Below are 19,682 nucleotides of genomic sequence, written 5' to 3' on the forward strand. Positions count from 1 at the left end.
TATTGAATGACTGTCATCGTTGCACAGTTTTTTTTCCCCACAGGTTTTTATCTGATTATTCTGGACTTTTCTATATTAGATGTATGATTTGAGGTAAATCTATCAACTGATATATCTAAAATAGAAGTACTGAAGGCTTGTTTATGGTGCTCTCTCTCTCTCTCTTATCTCGCACCTCCTCTTTTACCAAATAGCCATACAGAAACAATCGCTTTCATTGGCTGAAATGACACACGTCACTGACAGCAGATCATATCAGGTGTGACTCATTATTCATTTCTGTACTGGCTAAATAAAACCATAGGAAGTGGACTGGTCAGTGTTTGTACTCAGCCAAAGATTGTTTGCAAGTGAAAAGAACCGTCACTCTCTAACACCACTCTATAGCCGCAAATGGACTCTCTGTGTTTTTTTTTTTGCAGTTGAAAAAGGATCAACAGAGAAGCAACTTTTTCTCTTGAGAAATAATCTGGCTGATTGCATCATATCAAAAGCAGGGGAGAATCATTTGGTTAGACTTTTATGAATATCACATCGATGTTTAGAGCTTGCAAACTTGATAATTATCATGCGCTGGGATCTGCGGTAATTGGAGCTCATCGAAAATACTCAACGCTGCTCATCTGCTTTTCAAGTTGTATCTACAGGTTGTGAATATCAATTAGGCTGGCCCTAAGAACTGCAGTCTGTCTAGCTTTTTAGCCAGACAAAAGGTGATTACAGATGCAAGTTTTAGTGGTTTATAAGTTCAGTTATTTGCATGTGATAAATGTAGATTCAATGCTATCGAACCCCATCCCTAGTCATGACTTTATATTACTTTTAAACACTACATACTAATGATTGTAATGTAAAAAAAAAAGGATTTACGTTAGGTTTAGATTTATTGATTGATTTAGATTGAACAGATATCAACTTATTACCCTGTGTTACCTGTGTCAGATTTAATTTAGGGTGAATAAATGTTCATCTACTCAAAAATGTAACCTGCTAAAGTCATTTTTAGTGTTAGTGGCAGTGAACTAAGTTACGTTTTGTTTACTATGTCCTACTTTTGTCTCTATCGATTTTGAGTCACTGTACCAACTGTGACTGGGCACGACAGCTACTGGGAAACCACACAGCGGTGCTGCACGTTAATGGGGTCACTCACCGATTCCAGCTGCTTCCACGAGCTCTCGATGTGCTGCTGTGCTTTACGCCCATCATGGAAGTGCTGTTGGAAAAGATGGGGGGTGGGGGGGGGAGAGAAATATTATCAGACTATTCAAAAGCTTAAGGGATTTAAAAACAGGTGAACCTGACCTTGACATAGTAAGGATAGTATATTAGAAGCAGCCATAGCATTAAACACTATGAATATTACTCACACTGTTACAGGAAAGTATTCATATGAAGTGAGAAAGTAGGGCAAATTCAAATAGATACTGTTGCTACATTAAAAATTATGACCACATAAACCACAGGCTTAGCTCTCAGAGATTTGTACAAGCTAGCAGATGGCTATAAGTCTATTTGATTAAAAAGCCATCAGATCATATCGCACTAATTCGACGTAGGTGCACCGACCGAGACAGTGTTACAATTTAAACACACATTAGGCACCGACTTGTGCTAAAAAGCCCCACTGAATGAAGGCTTTATACCGATTCCAATAAAATAAAAAGGTCAAACATATTTTAGATCAAGTAACCATAGCAGTCAAAGGACAAGTGACAAGTGTGGTAAAGCAGAACAGACGCTTTTTTAATGAAGCCGTAAAGTCACATGGCGTGCGGCGAGCACGGTGCCAACAGTAAGGATTGTGTTGCTCGAAAAACATTCCTCTGTGCTCTCTGTACACATTGACAGTGCATTGATTTTTTATAAATTCAGCGACATGAATAAAATCTGCACAGTTCATGAGCAGAGAAACCGAAGAGGGTGTTGCATGATGAATCTGTTCAATCAAAAAGGCGAATGAGCCACTTTTCATCTGGAAGACATGTTACAAGGAATAGAGAGGAATGAAGAGTTTTTTTTAAAATTAAATACACTCACATTTTGACTGTTGAGACAGTTTTATTTACAGTGTTTCCTCCTCTGTGGGCTTTAACGTTAGTTTGATAGGTTTATGTTGTTGGCTTGCCTCTGAACAAAGATTTCCATTTGATGTATGCTTCGGTACGGTTTATGAATGACCAGAGGGATAAAAAAAAAAAAAAAATGTAACATGACAGTTACAGCTGTTAGTTGAGATAGTAAAAAAGAACAAAGGTTGGACATGAAACGAGAAGCTTCCAGTAAACATGCCATGAGATAAAACGTGGAAGTGCACGAGAGGCCAGATATTGTAATCTAGGGGGGGGGGGGGGACGGATAGGTCTCAGTGGATTTTGGCACCGCCGAGTGTGGCATATTGTCCGTGGCTAGGTGGCAGCTGCTGGTCTGAACTCACACGGCCCATACGCTGTGTGTTTTTTTGTATGAGGCCTCACTTGGCCTATCTCGCTCCGGGGGGACCAGAGCGATTGGCCCGGAGGCGAGCACATCTTTCTACAGCTCTCTGTCGTGGATTACAGCCAGATCCCCTGGAAGTGCAAACATGCAGCACAAATTTTAAACATTTGTTTGTTTTAAAATGATATTATCATTGCTTGTAAAGCATACAGATGATTCCTCCGTTGTCTGAAATTCATCACAATCTGCTAAAGAATCTAAAATGAAAACGACATAAAGGCTTGACTGTTAATGAGGTATCCCTTGGTTACGCCAGACCGCGGAAGCTAGGGGCAGTAGCTGAGCTGAATATCGATGCTGCCATTCAGTGATGGACCCGGACTATTATAAAGAACAGAAAGCAGTTGCTTGTACTTCTCTGGCGTTTCAGCGCTTTAGAGCACAAGGAAGTCTTTAGTATTCTATGATGCAAACATACGAGTAAGAGATGTGAAATTAAGACTGATGCAAGAGGCTAAAAGGTTAATCTCACCTGAATGGGGCTGGATATGAGAGTAGTTAGTGAGAATGTGCGTCGGTTTACCTCACGTAGTCGCACTTCTCATTTTTTCCCAAAGTTTCTAGGGAAGCTGAGTAAAATAAGGAAGTGCTCCAGTGTTTCAGAGGAAGTATTTGAGCTCTAAAAGAAAATGGGACATTGTGGAGCAGCTGAAGTCCTGTCAAACCAAAACATAGTGTAGTCAAGCTTTTTTTGTTTGTTAAGACCTTGGCCTTCAAATTCCTGTTTGATAAGAAGCCATCGTTTCGATGATGAACTTTGAAAAATATGTCTTGCAAAGTGATGATAAGATGCAGCGAAGATACAATAAAGCCTTTCCACAGACCGTGGCACCAGATTGGATGACATCATCGTTACTGTCGTGCATTTGTTCGGCCAAATATTTGTCTCCATAACAACATTTCTGAAAAATATCCAGCATCTTGTGGTGCATCAACAAAACATCCATCACCATCAAGATAAACAAACTCAGCTGACACTCTTCTCCTAACAGCGCCGTCGTGTTTGCTTGGACCAGATCGAAGCAAGACACATGAGATCATTCGCTTTCATTATTTGTAACTAACAGCCATCTGGGAGGCAGGTATAAATCCTGACACGCGCTCAGGCAGATGTTCTTCGGTGTCGGCCTCTCTGTGTTTCATTTCGGAGAGTGCAGAGACACTCTTCGCCCTCTTAGTCCATCCAGGCCTTTATGTTTAACACAAGTTGACATACTCGGTCTTTCTCCACCCTCTCAGCAGGAGCATGTGACTGTGAGCGCTGCCAGTGGGGCATCTGGCTACTTCAACAGGTCAGTGACCTGAAGATGCCACTCTCAAGTTACTCAGGCGTTTGAAAGACAGCGAGAGAGAGAGAGAGAGAGAAAAAAAAGGCTGAATTTAATGCATCGACGAATTCTTAAACTGGACTCCAAACTACATCAATATATCAACTGTAATAAAAGTAGGATTGGAAAAAAAAAAAGATTATTAGCCATCCAAGCACATCAGGGAAAACAGATCTCATATTTACTCGATAATGCCAAGCAAGCCTGCTCTCACTGCTGTGTCTCCGTTTTTCATAGACAAAGGAATTCTTCATTCCTCATGCAGTTATGCGCCACCTGGTACAAGACAGACCACAGGACTCCCTCAAGGTACCAAAACCCTTGAAACAAAGCCAAGACACATAAGAATGATGTGAGGTAACAGGCAGCTGTGACAGACGGCATCTTTCTCTGCATACACAAACACAAACATTACTACTATTACAAGCTCAACTTGTCCTCGCTCTCTCCAACAAAGTCTGCTCTGGCTGTCGTGATTGACGACCGACGAACCACGCCTGCTCACCAAGCACGGTGCATCTGACACATGTCGCTTGGCACCACGTGACATGAGAAAGACCAGGCCTTATCTGACTAACTATATCAGCTCCTTGTACAGGATGTTGTCATCTCTCCTCTTGACTACTGTGCCCTCATGGCAGAGCTCCCAGCATGCACAGTAAAACCTCTGCAAATAGTCACCCAAAATGCAACATCACATCTGGTCTACAACCAGGCAAAAACAGCTCATGCGACTCCACTTTTCATTACTCTGCACTGGCATCCTGTTGCTGCTTGTATGAGATTCAAGTGACTAATGCTTGCCTACAGAGTAGCCACTCCTGTACGTCCCCCGGTGGAGTTGCCCAACTCGATTGGGTCAGCAGAATCCGTCTCTGTCTTTAAAAATCACTTGAATACCTCCCTCCTCCAATACTGTCTCACTTAATATGCTCTTCCTCCATCTCTCGATACTTCTAAGGCTTTCTCTCTCATGAAAAGAAAGACAAAATAAAGAATTTGAAGTTTTTCTGCTATGCACTTATATATCACTTCAGACACTCGCGAGCCTCGCGGCGCTTGTGTCAGGTGGAACGTGGGACTGAATGTCGAGGCACTTATTCTCAATGGCTTCTCCTTGATCTACCGTAGCTTGGATTGTACTTAATTTGTACGTCTCTTTGGACAAAAGCGTCTGCCGAATGAATAAATGTAAGTGTTCTGGTGTCTCCAGCATGAGCTACAGCAGCTACTATCTGTTGTCTCCCTTATCCCTTATCTATTTTCCAGTGTCATCCTTGTACCAGACTGAGCTGAGGTGAGACAGACATGTTCCCTCTTGAGTTGGCACACATACGTTCATAAACTATGTAATATGTTTTGAGCAAAACAAAAAAAAAAAACAAGGTCTCTGCTCTGCTGAGGGAAAAAAAACTTTGCTCCAGCACTTGCACGCATCAGTTTATTTGTGCACGTGCGTGTACACATGTGCGTCTGTCCGCACCCACGAGCTCCGACTGATCTGTTAGTCATTCATTGATGTGACATGGTTCATAGGAATGTGCACCTGCAGTCCCTGTCAACACATATACTATAATCATTGGGTACTAGAAATAGCCATAAGTCAAACAAGATAGAGACTAGAGAGATGATAAAACCTCATGAAAAGACCACTGAGACTTTTCTGCTCATGTTTAAACCATTAGGCGACTGTTCAGAAAGAGTATTACTGCAGGGGTCATTTATACTGAAGCCTGAGAGATGTGTATACAGCGACTATGGGAAGATCCGACCATCAATTCTCCCTTTTCAGCTTCCTATTTGTCTTTCCACTCAACGCCAAGAGGCATGTGAGGCCACTCCGGAGAGACACATTGTTCTTACGCCGTGTTTGAATCTCTCTTCTCTGCGTCCAAGAGATAAATGAGGATAGTATCCTCTGCCAAAACCCACCTAAAGATGTTTTATAGTGCATTATGGGGGTTTTCGGCTGACTCTTCGGTAAACGGTTATGCTTATTTTCCCGGCCGTGTCAGCTGAATAAGATGTATTCTTTTTTTTTTCATGTTTGTTTTCTAGCTGGTTGAACATGTCAAACCGCAGCTGGATAAGATAGATAGAACTTCCCTCCGACACCAAAAGATATAATCATGTGGGTACGAGTGGATACATCAAAGCACACACAGCGCTAACCCGCAAGTGGACTCTGAATAACACATGTGGACACAAACAGTAAATATAGTACAGAGACATCTATGATTATTACAAGTGTTACGGTAAATGGGAAGTCTCAGAAGGTCTCGCTGAGTATTTACGGGTCTTTATGAGTCCTCATTAGAGAGGACACCTAAGCCCTGTGATCGGAGGCCTGGTGAGGATAGAAGTATGCTGACCGAACACCTTAATATGATTCCTCAGCACATTCACAGTCCGGTGAGACTTAGAGCTCTTCATCCCATATTAACCCTGCCAGCTCTTCACCATTGCCTATTACGCTATTGGGCAATAAACAAGCAAGTAAATGAGAGGGTATCTTTTTATTTCCTCTTGTGCCTTTATAATTTAAGATATCTTTGCATAACACATCAAATCCAGTAGCCTGGACTATAAAAATTTGTAAAAGCAAAGTATATCTGCTCTCTTAAAATCCTTTAAGACAACATTCTTGGCCTCACCTCCTATGTCACCTCAAGCTGAGCTTAGCGAGAGGTTCACTAAGGGAAACAGCAGAAAAAAAGGGACTTGAGGTCAGTTACAAAACAACCCCACATGAGAAACTAATGAGGTATTATTGTTTTTTTCTCCTTCTGGGTCTGTAGTGTGGGGTTTTACCTGTCTAGTAAAGCTCCTAATAAAGCCAGGAGGGGCCAGGACCTGACCCTCCTCTAATCCCACTGTCTGGGTCTGTCTGCACAACTTTGTCTGACATGGAGACAAATCAAAAGCAACAACAGAAAGAACACTGAGTGGTGCTTAAATATTCATGCGAATGAAACCTGAGAAAAGAATGACACAATGCCGGGTAACACTTCTTCTCTAATAGCGTTACAGACCGTTCTGGGTTGCGTTTTTTCTCAGAGGCAGTTCCAACACTTGTCAAACAGTGTCGTTCTCCATCATTCATGCGTCTGTTGAGGGCACAAGTGTATCTTTGAATTAAAACAATAAGAGCATTAATGTGTCATTTGCCCAAACGACGACCTCGTTCTGAATACGACTGAGAAACTCTTTGCTCAATGATTCCCGATGGAACCATCCTCTGTTCACAAAAGATAACTGTGAGTTATGGGGTCATGCTATAAAGGGAAAATCCCTCGCACTGTCTGGCTAACTGAAAGAAAAAAAAAAACCATTATGGGCTTTTAAAGTCAAGACAGACACATGAGAAACTATTCACAATATCATCTACGAAAATAAAGACGCAGAACTGTGAAAACAAAGTTATTGAAGGAGACATTATTGGGAGATAATGAGAAAGACAGAAGGGCCGAGTGGACCGAAAAACATTTTCAAAGAAATCTGAGTAAAAGAAGAAGAGTTTGACTGGATGGAGTGAAGAGAAATGAAGAGGAAGAGGGTGTCAGAGTGACATCCTGCAGTCTACGAGCAGCAGGGGTCCTAAAATCTGGACACTAGACAGAGGCCGTTGCTATGCCAAGCCAAACCGAACCAGGCTAAACTAAAGCCAAAAGAGCAAAAAAACTGGCCAAAACAGGGGGGGGGGGGGCGGTTGATTCCCCTTTGGAAATCCCCTCACTCTCCTCTGTCTGCTGCAACTCAAACAGAGCTTCAAGTCAAAACTGGTTGTTAAGTGTAACCAAGGATAGGTTCACAATTTTTCAAGTCCATTCTAAAACAAAAATCAGGTGCCTGAACAAACATTGATACATGTTATTCTTGCTGTAATCTTTCCTCCTGTTCATATTGACCATTAGAAGATCTACTTCCAAATCCCCTTGCAATTGTAAGTGACGCAGGACAAAATCCGCAGTCCTGGTTTTGAGAAACAATGCATTTAAAAGTTTATCTGCAGATAATATGAAGCTTTAGTCATCAGTTTGTCGAATGAAGTGAATATTTTCCACAGTAAAAAAATTCTGTCTTTGTGTCTCGGCGGACGGTGTTTTCCTGTTCAGTTACATGGAAGGATCATAACAAAAAGAGGGAATTTGGCACTAAAAAAACACTCTATTTGACTAGTTTGAACAGCTGAAGCTTCATATTAGCTTCAAATAAACTTTTAAATACATTTTTGCACAGAAGGAGGGCTGTGGATTCTGTCCCCGTTACTTACAGTGAAAGTGCGTTATGAAGAGATCTTCTAATGATTACAGCAAGAAAAAAAAAAACTGTTTCAATGCTCATTTGGGCACCTGACTGTGCAAAGACAGACTTTTAAACCACATCTTTTAAGGTGGAGTATCAGAGGCAGCGACACTGATGTCACCGGTTGTGCACATGAGCATATACTCTAAAAAAAGGTCACTGTGCTTTCGAGCAGCCCTCTGGTTTTGGTTTTCCACTCCAGTTCTCTCAGCTGGCCTTCCGGGACAACGAGAGAGTCTATGACAGCTTTTTTTTTTTCAGGAAGTACTTTTATCCAGCTGGGTAGCTTTCTCTCTGCTCCTCCACCAAACTCAGTGGATTTAAATGGGCACCACACTGTTACCTATGAATCATGCTCTGCAGGTCCGTCGCTCAACCAAATCAATTCATGAGTGACTTCAACTTTTTAAGAATAGTGTGTGGTGCACCAGTCTTTTGTACGTTGGTTTAAAAGAGAGAAATGAATTTGTAATGATAGAGAGACTGTGACTTTGTTCCATAAAAAGGACTCAGTCAGTCACGTTCTGCACTTCTGGCGAGCCTTTGGGTGTATCTATATTTACTCTGCGATGACCTCAGTTCATGGAGAACAGAATATGCTCAGGGAATGGACTACTTAATTTCGTGTAGGCCAGTGTGTCTGTTTTCCCTTACAAAACCCATGTGTGAAGAAAATGTTCACTGGCACGGGAAGACTGAGAAGATGATGTAGACGAAGTTCGGATAAAAAACTGGCAATAGTGCATGGGATCAATTTTAAAAGATGTCTCACCGATTTCCTCTCGGTCTTGATCTCCTGCAAGTAGCGTGAAAGCTCGGCGATGATTTGGGACGTCAAGTTCTCCGCGATGACCTCGTGTTGACCCGCATAGTCGTTTAACTCGTTAAGCGTCGTCAGGAAGGCTCGACAGAAGGTGTACCTGGTGAGATTACAGGAAGTGATTGTCAGGAGAAAGACGGCGAGGTAATTCTGCTCGGATACAGCTTGAAAAAAGTTCCTTTGACTTACTTGCTCTCTTCTTCTTCTCGTGAGTTCTTCTTGGGTTGATATTTCTTTGATAAATTCCTGTGGGGATGAAGAGTTCAGCATTGTCAGACATTGTCAGTATCTTTACAAAAAGAGCACAGTCTGCAAATGGGTAGTGCATCATTCCCATTATATTTTCCTGACACTGCCCTTATGGACCTGCCAAAGGATCATCCAGTACACCAGACAATCCAGCAGAGTGCTTTCTACTACATCCCCTTCCCTCTCTTCAGGTTGTAAATCATTGCCCCAGGAGTATGCATGCGAAAGCGGTCACCAGAAACAAGCATGCTTTTATTATGCACCGATTGCCCTTGTATTGACTCCGGCTGCAGGTTAGTGGCACGAGACGAGTGCAGAAGAAGAAGATGTATATTAGCTAGAGCTGTGCTAGCTGTAGGTGAAGGGATAATGTCGGGAACAGGCTACAAATAACAACCTTTATTGCAGTTACGGCTATGTCTTTCAGTGTCCTTCTGTTCAACCTAGCGACTGCCGTGTTGTTTGACAGGCTACAGTACATCATGTCACATTTGTTTCATCATGATTGTGTGACACACTCATCACCCATCTGTGCCCGTTGCTCACTTTGATGGCTACTCTGTCAGCGAAACATAATAACATACGCTGTGTTCTGATGGGTTTGGGTGCGCCTTGTGTGCTCAAGTCTTCAGGATCCTTTGTCAAATTAAAGAGAAGCTGTTGTTAAGCTAAAAATGAACAATCAAGCGGTGAACATACACGCAAACAGACCGGCACAAACAAGCCGAGCCGTTTATTTTTTGACCGAGACACACAGTACGCCGAAGCTGTGAATAATACTGAGTCTTATTGCAATTTTCCAATCCAAAATCATGATTGTGTGTTTATGTATGACAAGTCAGTTCACTGCTTGTTAGAAATGTAGGTTGCAACAAATTCTACAATAAACCACATGACAATCTGTAACAATTAGAGCTGCAATGATTAGTCTATTGACAGAAAATTAATCACCAATGATTCTGATCATCGATTTATTGTTTTTTTACAAAAACATTTACAAACTCTCAGCTTCTCAAATGTGGTCATTTTCTGTTTTTTTACTCTGTTATTACAGTAAACAGAATATCTTTGGGTTGTAGACTTGTAGACTGTAGCAAATCGCCCTAGCAACAATTATTAGTACATGATTAAATCACAGTACTATTTATTATGATTGTAAGTCGATGCCGATTGCTTTGAAAGAGCTTCTAACAGACAGGTGTGGTCTCCCTGGTTGTGAGATTATAGCACTTCATTCGCTCATGGAATCTAAATGCCTTCGCTTGTACTGTACATGTTGTAAAGGCACATGCTGAAATAAATAATTCATGTGTTCCAAAAAAAAAAAAAAAAAAAAAAATACATGTAATGTGTGTCTGCACTACATCCAGCTCACTCTGCCCACACCCCCCCACACCTCTCCTCCCTAGTGGTGTTTGCACTGTTGCTAGGCAGATCTATCTATCTAGCTCTCTCCACGTCCTTCTCACCCCTGCTCTAATTATAGTGCCACTCATTCATTCATTCATTCATTCATTCACTCACTCACAGGCAGATTTCACATGTCAGATTATATTAGCTCCCTCGCTTTATTAACATATAAACATATTTAGGGTAAAGGCTTAATTAGGAGGATTAAAGGGGAGCTGTTAGGTGTGTGTTTGTTTACGTATGTCAGCGTTATGTCTGACTCCATGTCTGTAGTCTATATATATAAAGGTGGATACAATAACCACAGCAAAGACAGACACGTTTTTTTTTTCACCCTCACCCAGTCTCTTTTGTTAGCAGGACTTTATTCCCCCCTGTGTTATGGATTATGCCAGACTGGAATTTGGGGGAGGAGGAGGAGGAGGAGGAGGAGGAGGAGGAGGCATTAATGCATTGCCCTGCAATGACTAGACTGAAGCATTGTGCATGTTTACACCGATGCAATAGAAGAGGATTATTGCTGGATTAGTGCAGCGTGTGGTTAGTATGGTGCTCGAAATGGTACAAAGTAGTGTAATAGACATAGATGATATTCATTTGTGAATGTGAGTTATTTGATATTGTATAAAAAAAGGGGCTGAAACTAACAATTATTTTTGTTATCGATGAATCTGCAGGTTATTTTCTAGACTAATCAATGAATCTGCATCGTTTGGCCTATAAAATGAGTGAAAAATGTCTATTGCACAAGATCAAGAATAGCGGCAAATCCTCACAAATGACGAGCTGGAGCAGGGAAATGGGTAACGCTAAATCGATCATGAAAATAGTTGCAGATTATTTTTCTGTCAATCAACTCATTGATTAATTGACTGAGCATTGCAGCCCTTTTAACTGATTCTTCTAAACGCTGAGCCTCAATTAGTTCAGTAGTTTAGTTCGAGTAGTTCAGTCTTTTAGCCTTTTCACTGCAAACGTTTAAACTTGTCATAGCAGGAAAAGCAGTGTTACTAATAACATTAACAGTCTATTAAGTCTCCCAGTACGCTAGAATTAACAATACCAGAGCTGTGAAACTTGCACGGTTATATAGAATGAACCCGTCATTAATGTTATTAATTGCACCTGTGCGTCTCCTGTTATAACACGTCAAAACATCTGACGTGAAACAGCCTATCACCGCTAAACGGAAAAGACGAGACGCAAAAAATACCTTCCCGACAACGCAGACGAGGGGAAAGAAGACTACAGCAGATCAAAGCCGATTCCATTAGTTTATTAGATCTAACAGCCCTGTGTTTCTTTTAGTTTGAGCGTGCCTGTTAGATTAAACCTGATTTCATGAGCTAAGTTGATTACAAAGGATAATTAGTCCTGAGGTATGGCCAAGTAGCACCACAACAAAGAAGCACAGTGTGTTAAAAACATAGGAAAACCCTATGACTCATGACTATCCTGTCTAAAACGTCCCCATTTCCTCATTTCAGTCTCTTCTGACAAGTGTGCCAACAAGCGCATGCGTTTGTGTGTGTGTGTGTGTGTGTGTGTGACAACAGGCCCCCTCTGTATAGGCACATTAACTGAAAACATCCACACCATCTGTGAAGCCTGAAGTTCAATAAAAGCCAACCTGCCACGACAAGATGAGTCTATCCCTGTTCTTTTTGCCAAACATACTGTAGACAGCTGCTGACTAATTGCATTATGGGATATCATATGTGTTCCAATGCAAGGGCAAATCTGTGCACATGTTTTTAGTCCACAATGTAAATGATGTTATAAAAAAAAGCTCATTTGAATTTAAGAGAAGGTACTTTGGATAAGTTTAACAGTTATCCAGAGGTCGTAAAGCAAATTTAAGAACAATGGTGACAGAGGTTTGAGCTCTCTTCATGCAGATATTTTGGCATTTTTTTAGTAAGAGAAGGTTAAAGAGCGAGCTCAGTGAATTTGGAATATATCAAAAACTCAATTTTTTTAGATATGGGTCAGTCTTTGCATGTGAAAAGTTAATTGGTGAAGGGATATGTGGGTAATGCTTGCATGTAAACAAACAGCTAGTCCCATTATCTCAAGCTGACTTAATTCTCAAAAAGAGGAGTGGTTAGGTTTGTAAAGATCTGTTTGGAAAGGGGGGGGGGGGGTTGCTGTGCAAATACTGGATTGGTATTGGCTTGTCACTATGAAAATGGGGGGTTGGGGTCCATACTTAGAGCATTAGCCATATTGCCAGGCCTCTTTAACGATGAGGATTGTGGATTTGAGGGGGGGGGGTGGGGGGGTGACTCCTACTGTGTTTGGGATGCAGGAAGGCCTTAGGAGATGGATCCTCTAAGTACAGGACTGCTCATGCTCACATCACTGCCTTTTAAAAATCAGTGAACGCATCATAACAGAGTGAGTGCATGTGCAGGGAGAATTGGACGGGGAGGGGTGGAGGGGTGGAGGGGAAGGGGGTGTGTAGCTGACACTAGTGGTTAGAGGAAAAAAAACACAAATCTGGGTCAGACCTGGGGTTGATAATGCTGATACCTACAAGTCTCTATGGAAACACAAGCTCCACCCCATCCCCCCGCACAACCTGACTTCCTTTTGCCTGAAGCAGGAGCCAGCAACAACAGACAGCCATGCATGAGAGAGCCACAGAAAGGCTCTTTAGACTCTTCAAATAGGAGATGGATCAGACATCCTCTTTAGGACTTCTTATATATCTCTAGATTTGCATGAAAAATGGTGAAAAAACAACACTGTTGCTATGAAAACATGGTGATCCTCTGATTATTAATATAAAACTAATGTACTACTTCCCAAATGGGACTTCCTGTTTCAGTTTCCCTCTCTACAGCGAGGTCACAGGTCGGGGTCGGCTACATAATGAGCCGGTAGGGATTCAGTCTCTTGTTTCAAGGACACTTCGGTAGGTCAAGTCCTGTAGTAGAGGGGGGGGTTCTTTATCTAAGCCATCTGGATGAAAAACATTCACCCCGATGGCTGATTACCGCATTTCAACCCCAAATATGGATCGTAAGTCGGCTCAGGTACTCACCTAATTTGTTTTGCATAGTTGGTTTCGATCTCTGACCTCTCCTTGACAAATTTGGTGTACTTCTCCACGAATTCGATCCCCCACTGTGTATGCTTCTCCAAGTTGTCAAACTGATCCTGCGGAAAAGAAGAAAAAGTAATGATTAAACACTTCAAATGATCTATCATTATCTATTACGCAGAAAAAAAGAGAGAAGTCGAGCGTAATGAAAAGACCAATTAGCTTTTAATAAATCGAGTTTACTCATGTTTACATCAAATTTACATCAAATATCGCCAAGTCTTTGTATTGAAGCATAGCTGACACTGATCATTACTCATCTTGTCTTGTTGACGTTCAACTTCTACTCAGTATTGAGCCTCATTTACTGCACGAATATTTTCCATCTGGCTCCCCTAAACCAAAGTTATTGGGCAGATATGTGTCTGTAAATGTGTTGGCACTACTACTCTTTTGCTACAATTCATACTTCAAAGGTGGAGTGCCTGGCCTATGATGGAGAATGTCCTCCCGGGATATGCCATACTTTGAAGTATTGTGCCATCAAAACATATTCAGTATCATCTTAAAGTGAGGTCTTCCACAGAAGGTAAGTGTGGTTCATTGCAAAAAAAAAAAAACAACAGGCACTAACAGCCTACACTACTGATAACCAAATACAGCTGTTCAAGCTGAACTCATTATTCATGATTCGTTCGTGACTTGTGAGGAAAAAAATGAGCTTTGAGTTGGCTGAGGTCACCTCTTGAAATCCATCAGTCCGGAAAGGAGAGCATTTCAACCTGGATATCAAACATATACCGCAGCTACTATGTGCTAACGATCATATCGCTACTTCCTAATGATGCTCTTACGAGAGTATTGCTATGATTTGAAAGCTGAACCAAAAAAAAAACCCCAAACAAAAAACGACCTTGGTGTGGCTCCAACAGTCCCCCATCCTGTCTTCTACCATTACTGGAGTCTTCCTGGTCTTCCTGATAATACGTCTTCTAGCGCGACACACTGAGCGTGTGAAGTGTCACCATGTTAAAGTTCCTCTGTTTCTCTGAGCGAGCCATGCAATGATGTGTCTTGTATAGCTGCTTTTTTACCATCTCTGCACTTAGAGCATATCAGAGACACAGGAAGCGGTTGTGGTGATGAAAACTTTAAGGGCTTTCACACTACTTTCAGCACTTTGAGATATGTTCAAGGTGTTACTGACTTCTTTAATAGAATTACAGCATCCTGATAATTCACCGTAATATACTATTGTCCCTTTACTGAGGCTACATCATATTGAAGTAATATGATAAAAAAAATCTTTTAAACACCTTTTGATACAGCTTTTACAGATGAAACGACTCCCGATTGAAGTACTCAAGGAAAACAATAGAGAGTGCTTGGAGTGAGAGGGACTTTCCAGACTGCATTGTTAGTCAGTTTCAATGAGCCGTCACTCATCAACGAGCCACTCCACAGAAGAATGACAAGATAAAACCGAACAATTAAGAGATTTTACTGAAGTCTCGTCACCTTGTTTTTCCCTTCTGTCTGTTTCTGTTTTCAGTTCCTCTTCCCTCAGACACCTTATCCTCTGTTTTTTTTTTCTTCTTGCTTTTATGTAACGTGTTTCCTCTCCTCTTTAACGCTCAGGGGCATGCTCACTCTTCAACCTCATGTGCCAATTAAAGTAATCAAACAGCATTTTGCTCCCTTATTACAAAGCAGCAACAATTCAAGGAACAAAACAACAATCAGCAGGTCACTGCAGCCACATTGTGCACATAAACCCCCCCCCCTCTCTGTCTCCCCTCTCTCTCTCTCTCCCTAACACACACACACTCCCCCGCACATAACTCAGATTACCCTTTTTTGCAGGGGCACCATTTTATCCTGTTTGCCTCTTGTGTGGAATGTGGACCCTTTTGAAATATCCAAATCCAGAAAAATGTACATCCAACTTCCAACCAAAGCAGCACAACAAAAAAAAAGGCTGAGGTTAGGTCAGCAGAGGCATCCGCAAAACCATTTCCCAGGTATCCGAGCGGAGCGAGCGCTGATTGCTGAGAGCTTGCGCCCGGGTGTGTTTTTTGGGCTCTGCGTCCACCGACCCCACTCCCACACGATCACAAATACACTGCAGGGTTTGTAGCAAGTAATTCCCGATTGTCTGGAATGAGCAGGGATCCCGGAGAGCAAAGGGAGGAACCGATGCAGTGCCGGCTCACTCACTCACTCACTCACGCACACACACACACACTCTGAATGTGAGGCCCCGGTGGCTGCCCACAGCATTCAGGCTTAATGCTCCATCAGGCGTAAGGTGGAATAAGTGGGATGGGACAGGAGGATAGTGAGAGAGAGAGAGAGAGAGAGAGGAAAAACAGAGGGTGGGGGCTTGAGAGGAGATGAGAGAAGAGGCGGGATTATACAGGATGGGATTAAATTTTTTTGGGGGGTGGGGGCTAGTCTATGCCGCGGGCTGCATAAACACTGTGCCATATTTCTAAAATCTAATATGACATAAAAGAACAGCGTAAAGGTTACGACCCGCCGTATGATGAATCATTCTGAGCTCATGGATCTTTGCTGATATCAGACGAGGGGTAAAACGGAAAATTCATCAACAAGGCGATTCCCCCGCTAGCAAGACAAAGAGCAAATTAATAAATTATCACTCTGAGTGAAGGAAATGTCAAAGGAAACAACACTTTATGTGAAAGTGTGTCACACATTAGCACGCTTATATGCATTACATCAACCTCCTGTGCGCAATTTATACATTTCTTCAATCATTTGACAAATAAAAATAGATCCAATGACGTGTGTCTGTAAGCAAAAGGGAAGTAAAGCAGCCAGATTATGTTGAAGACTGAAGGGAAAAGGAGAAAAGGAGAGGATAACAACTACAAACTTTGGAATTAAACGATCAGTTGATTAATCAAATAGTCGACTGACAGACAAGTTTCCCCCCTCTCCTTCACTCAAAAATGTGTTTTGCTTCTTGTTACTTCTCTTGAAAGTCTTCACTTCCCCGGGGTTTGGCACCTCGAGATTGTTTTCACACTCATCTGCTCAAAGTGGAAAGTTTCTCTGTGCTCACAGATAATCTTGAGTCTGAATCTCCTCTGCACACAAACACTAAGAATGAAGAGAAGTAAGAGATATCATGTGTCCGGCAGTTAATCTTTTTAAATGAAAGATATTTGCAGATTCATAGACGCTAGATTTTTTAATGAGGTAGGAGGTTTTAGATGCCAATTTAAGAATTTCTAACCAGGTAATGGAACTTTTTTTTTTTTAATGGAAAAACCACATCAGACACGAAATATTAGTCAGAGCAGAGTATTTTTATGTGCCTTAAAATATGCCTGGAGGGGATCTTTGAGCAAGAATGCAAAAATTTACTGGTTCCAGCTTCTCAAATGTGAATATGTGTGCACTTTCTTAGTTGTCTATGATCATAAAACACAGTATCTTTGGGTTTTTGAACTGTCGGTCAGAAAAGAAAACAGACATTTTTCACATTTTTCTGACATTTTATTGACCGAATGATTAATTGTTAATTGATAAGAATCTGTAAGAGTTTGTAGAAATGAGGAAAAAATGTTTAACAGAAATGAAATGCTGTCATGTAGCTCTCCAACATTTTTAGCAGTACGTCTGGCTACGATCTGGACTGTGAACACAATTATTTCAAAAAACACAAGACAAGAGGTGAAGACAAAACCATTTTTCCATTTCCCTGCTTTCATTTCTGTAGCTGTTTCCTTAGAAAAAGTGTTAAGATGCCAAAGATACACGTGACTATTCAAATATTCTCAGTAGGAAAAGATGAACTTCAAAAATCTGACCGATTGTTGGCAACAAGCTACAAAGCAGAGCCTGATCTGTTCAATACATAAAGATACTGTATGTTTGAGGTAATATAGAAACACAACAAATAAATTAAAGGCACCGTTATCAAAAACTTGTTCATGTTATGTGTTCATTAAACTGAATATCGTAATATTTTGGATTTTTTGAACTCTCACATATTGATTCTGGTACATTTTTTTTACTTGGGCTGCACTGCAAAAGGTTTGTCAATGATTCAACTGTCAATATCAGCTAGATCTGCCCTGGTTTATGCTTTGGGTAAAATGAATCCTGGTTACTGAAGTTAGTGTGTAAACACTGTACACTAATAATACACTAACAGTGACTTCACTCATATTCAAAACTGCAAAAGGGATCTTTTGTAAAATTCCCTCTATGACCTCTGTAACAAAGACTAATATCTCTTTCCCCTGCTCTTGTTTTACTTCCATTCTGTCATTTGCAGCCTCTGACACTTGACCTTGTTCCTACAGGAGGGGATAAGTGTGTGTGTGTGTGTGTGTGTGTGTGGGGGGGAGTCCCTTCAGGAGACAAACCAGTCCCGTCCCGCTTGTTATTTCAGGACACAATCCGACTCACTGTGATGCGTGTACTATTGTGGTAGTGCATGAAAGAAAATAAATAGAACTTTATTATCCAGGAAATGGGAAACAGGTTCAAACAGAGAACAAAGGAGACACTTTGCAGTTACTAAATATATATAGAGGCTGTCCTGTGTTGCTGTAAAGAAAACAAATACACGGTTGTTTAAGGATCAGTCTCCTGACCTACAACCCTTCCCGACTGGTGACGGGGATTATGGGTCATTTTAATACATCGGTTTGCCGGTTAATCTGAACTAATGCACATTATTTAGCTACCATTCCAGATCAGATCTCCTGATCTGTGCCATACCGAGGACCGATTGACCTGCAACCCTACAGCACCAAGCTTTTCTCCTTCTTCTCTGTTTAACATTGACAGAGCAGAGAAAAATAAAACACAAGGACACACATTAGGTAGAGGTGAGCCTGGGGCAAACCTACGTCCATTACAGCTGATGGTTCTTTACCTGACAAACAGCTTCTTTTCAATGAAGGACAGATACTGACCAGAGTTTCAAGCAAAAATACCAAAAACTCTCTGATTCCGTCTTCTTAAATGTGAGGATTTGCTGTTTTTCTTCAACATACTGTACATACAGTATTTGGTAGTCGACTGGATATCTTCAGGCTGTTGCTTGGACAAAACAAGCAAACAGAAGGCATCACTGTGACTTTTAAGAAAGGATAAATGGCCTTTTTTTCATTACTCTTTGACATTTCACAGACTAAACAGTGGATGAATAGTGATTTGAAAATAAACACTGGTTGCAGCTCTAATTGCTTAAATAGTTGGGATGCGGAGTGTTGGCCTAATTTGGTGAGATGGAAAGTTGACAAAAGTAAATTCAATTCTTGTAATATAAGGTCCTCAGGCATATTCAGTAACTGGTGCTGGTCATGTAAACTGGGATCATTTTGATCATAATGTGAGGACTTATACCCTCAACAGTCTCTTATTGTGACAAAAATGCAGAACTGCATGACACCACATCAAGACTTGGCTTCTTCTTCTTCTGTTTTTTACCATAAAGGTCAGTGTAGAGTAATGACCCTGTTCTTAGCCACTTATGCTGACAGGTCAATATCAGCAGGAGCTATTGTGTTTGAATAATTTATTAAGGAGACAAAGCTCTTATCTGAACAAATGACTCAATCAAACATGATAAAATCAACTTAATGACCAAACAACACTCTGGCAGCTTCAGTAGCTCTGATGGGATTGCTGCTGGTGTCACTATTTTCATCTCCAGTTTGCAATAAATGGAGTATACGAAGGAATACGTCTGTGACCTGACCACAAACTTCTCTTTGGGACAGATTACGTAATAATGATCCAGTAAACCTCATTAAATGTTGACTGATGATGAATGAATGCACACAACACTAAATAAGAACCATCTGACGTGGTCGTCTCTCTTTTTTGTGAAGATAAGGGCGAGATAATCGGATCGTGGATCAAGAGCTTGAAACAGACAGACAATCTCTGGCAAGTGGTGACTCTTCACTTTACAGCGAGCCCGGTGATACAAGGAGCTCACTGTTTTAAACCTCTGAACAAACATTCCTGGGGACACTTC

At 41.3% G+C, this 19,682-nt stretch overlaps 1 protein-coding gene across 19 annotated transcripts in view; it reads right to left on the reverse strand.

Annotated features, from left to right (window-relative positions):
• LOC121885302 (formin-binding protein 1) overlaps nt 1-19,682 on the reverse strand; it is a 61,049-nt gene that overhangs the window by 26,832 nt on the left and 14,535 nt on the right. For 4 of the 19 annotated variants that reach the window (XM_042394640.1, XM_042394639.1, XM_042394633.1 and 1 more), the window contains exons 1-5: nt 15,509-15,899; nt 13,658-13,773; nt 9,142-9,198; nt 8,905-9,052; nt 1,154-1,216 (exon numbers count right to left, since the gene is read on the reverse strand). In XM_042394640.1, coding sequence (XP_042250574.1) covers nt 1,154-1,216; nt 8,905-9,052; nt 9,142-9,198; nt 13,658-13,773; nt 15,509-15,598 — 474 coding nt within the window. In that variant the 5' untranslated portion in view covers nt 15,599-15,899. Of the gene's footprint in view, nt 1-1,153; nt 1,217-8,904; nt 9,053-9,141; nt 9,199-13,657; nt 13,774-14,570; nt 14,707-15,508; nt 15,905-19,682 lie in introns of those variants that run through there. The other 15 variants (XM_042394628.1, XM_042394624.1, XM_042394632.1 and 12 more) reach the window with 12 other exon arrangements.

This window comes from Thunnus maccoyii, chromosome 19, assembly GCF_910596095.1.
Source record: "Thunnus maccoyii chromosome 19, fThuMac1.1, whole genome shotgun sequence".
NCBI classification, from domain to species: Eukaryota; Metazoa; Chordata; class Actinopteri; order Scombriformes; family Scombridae; genus Thunnus; species Thunnus maccoyii.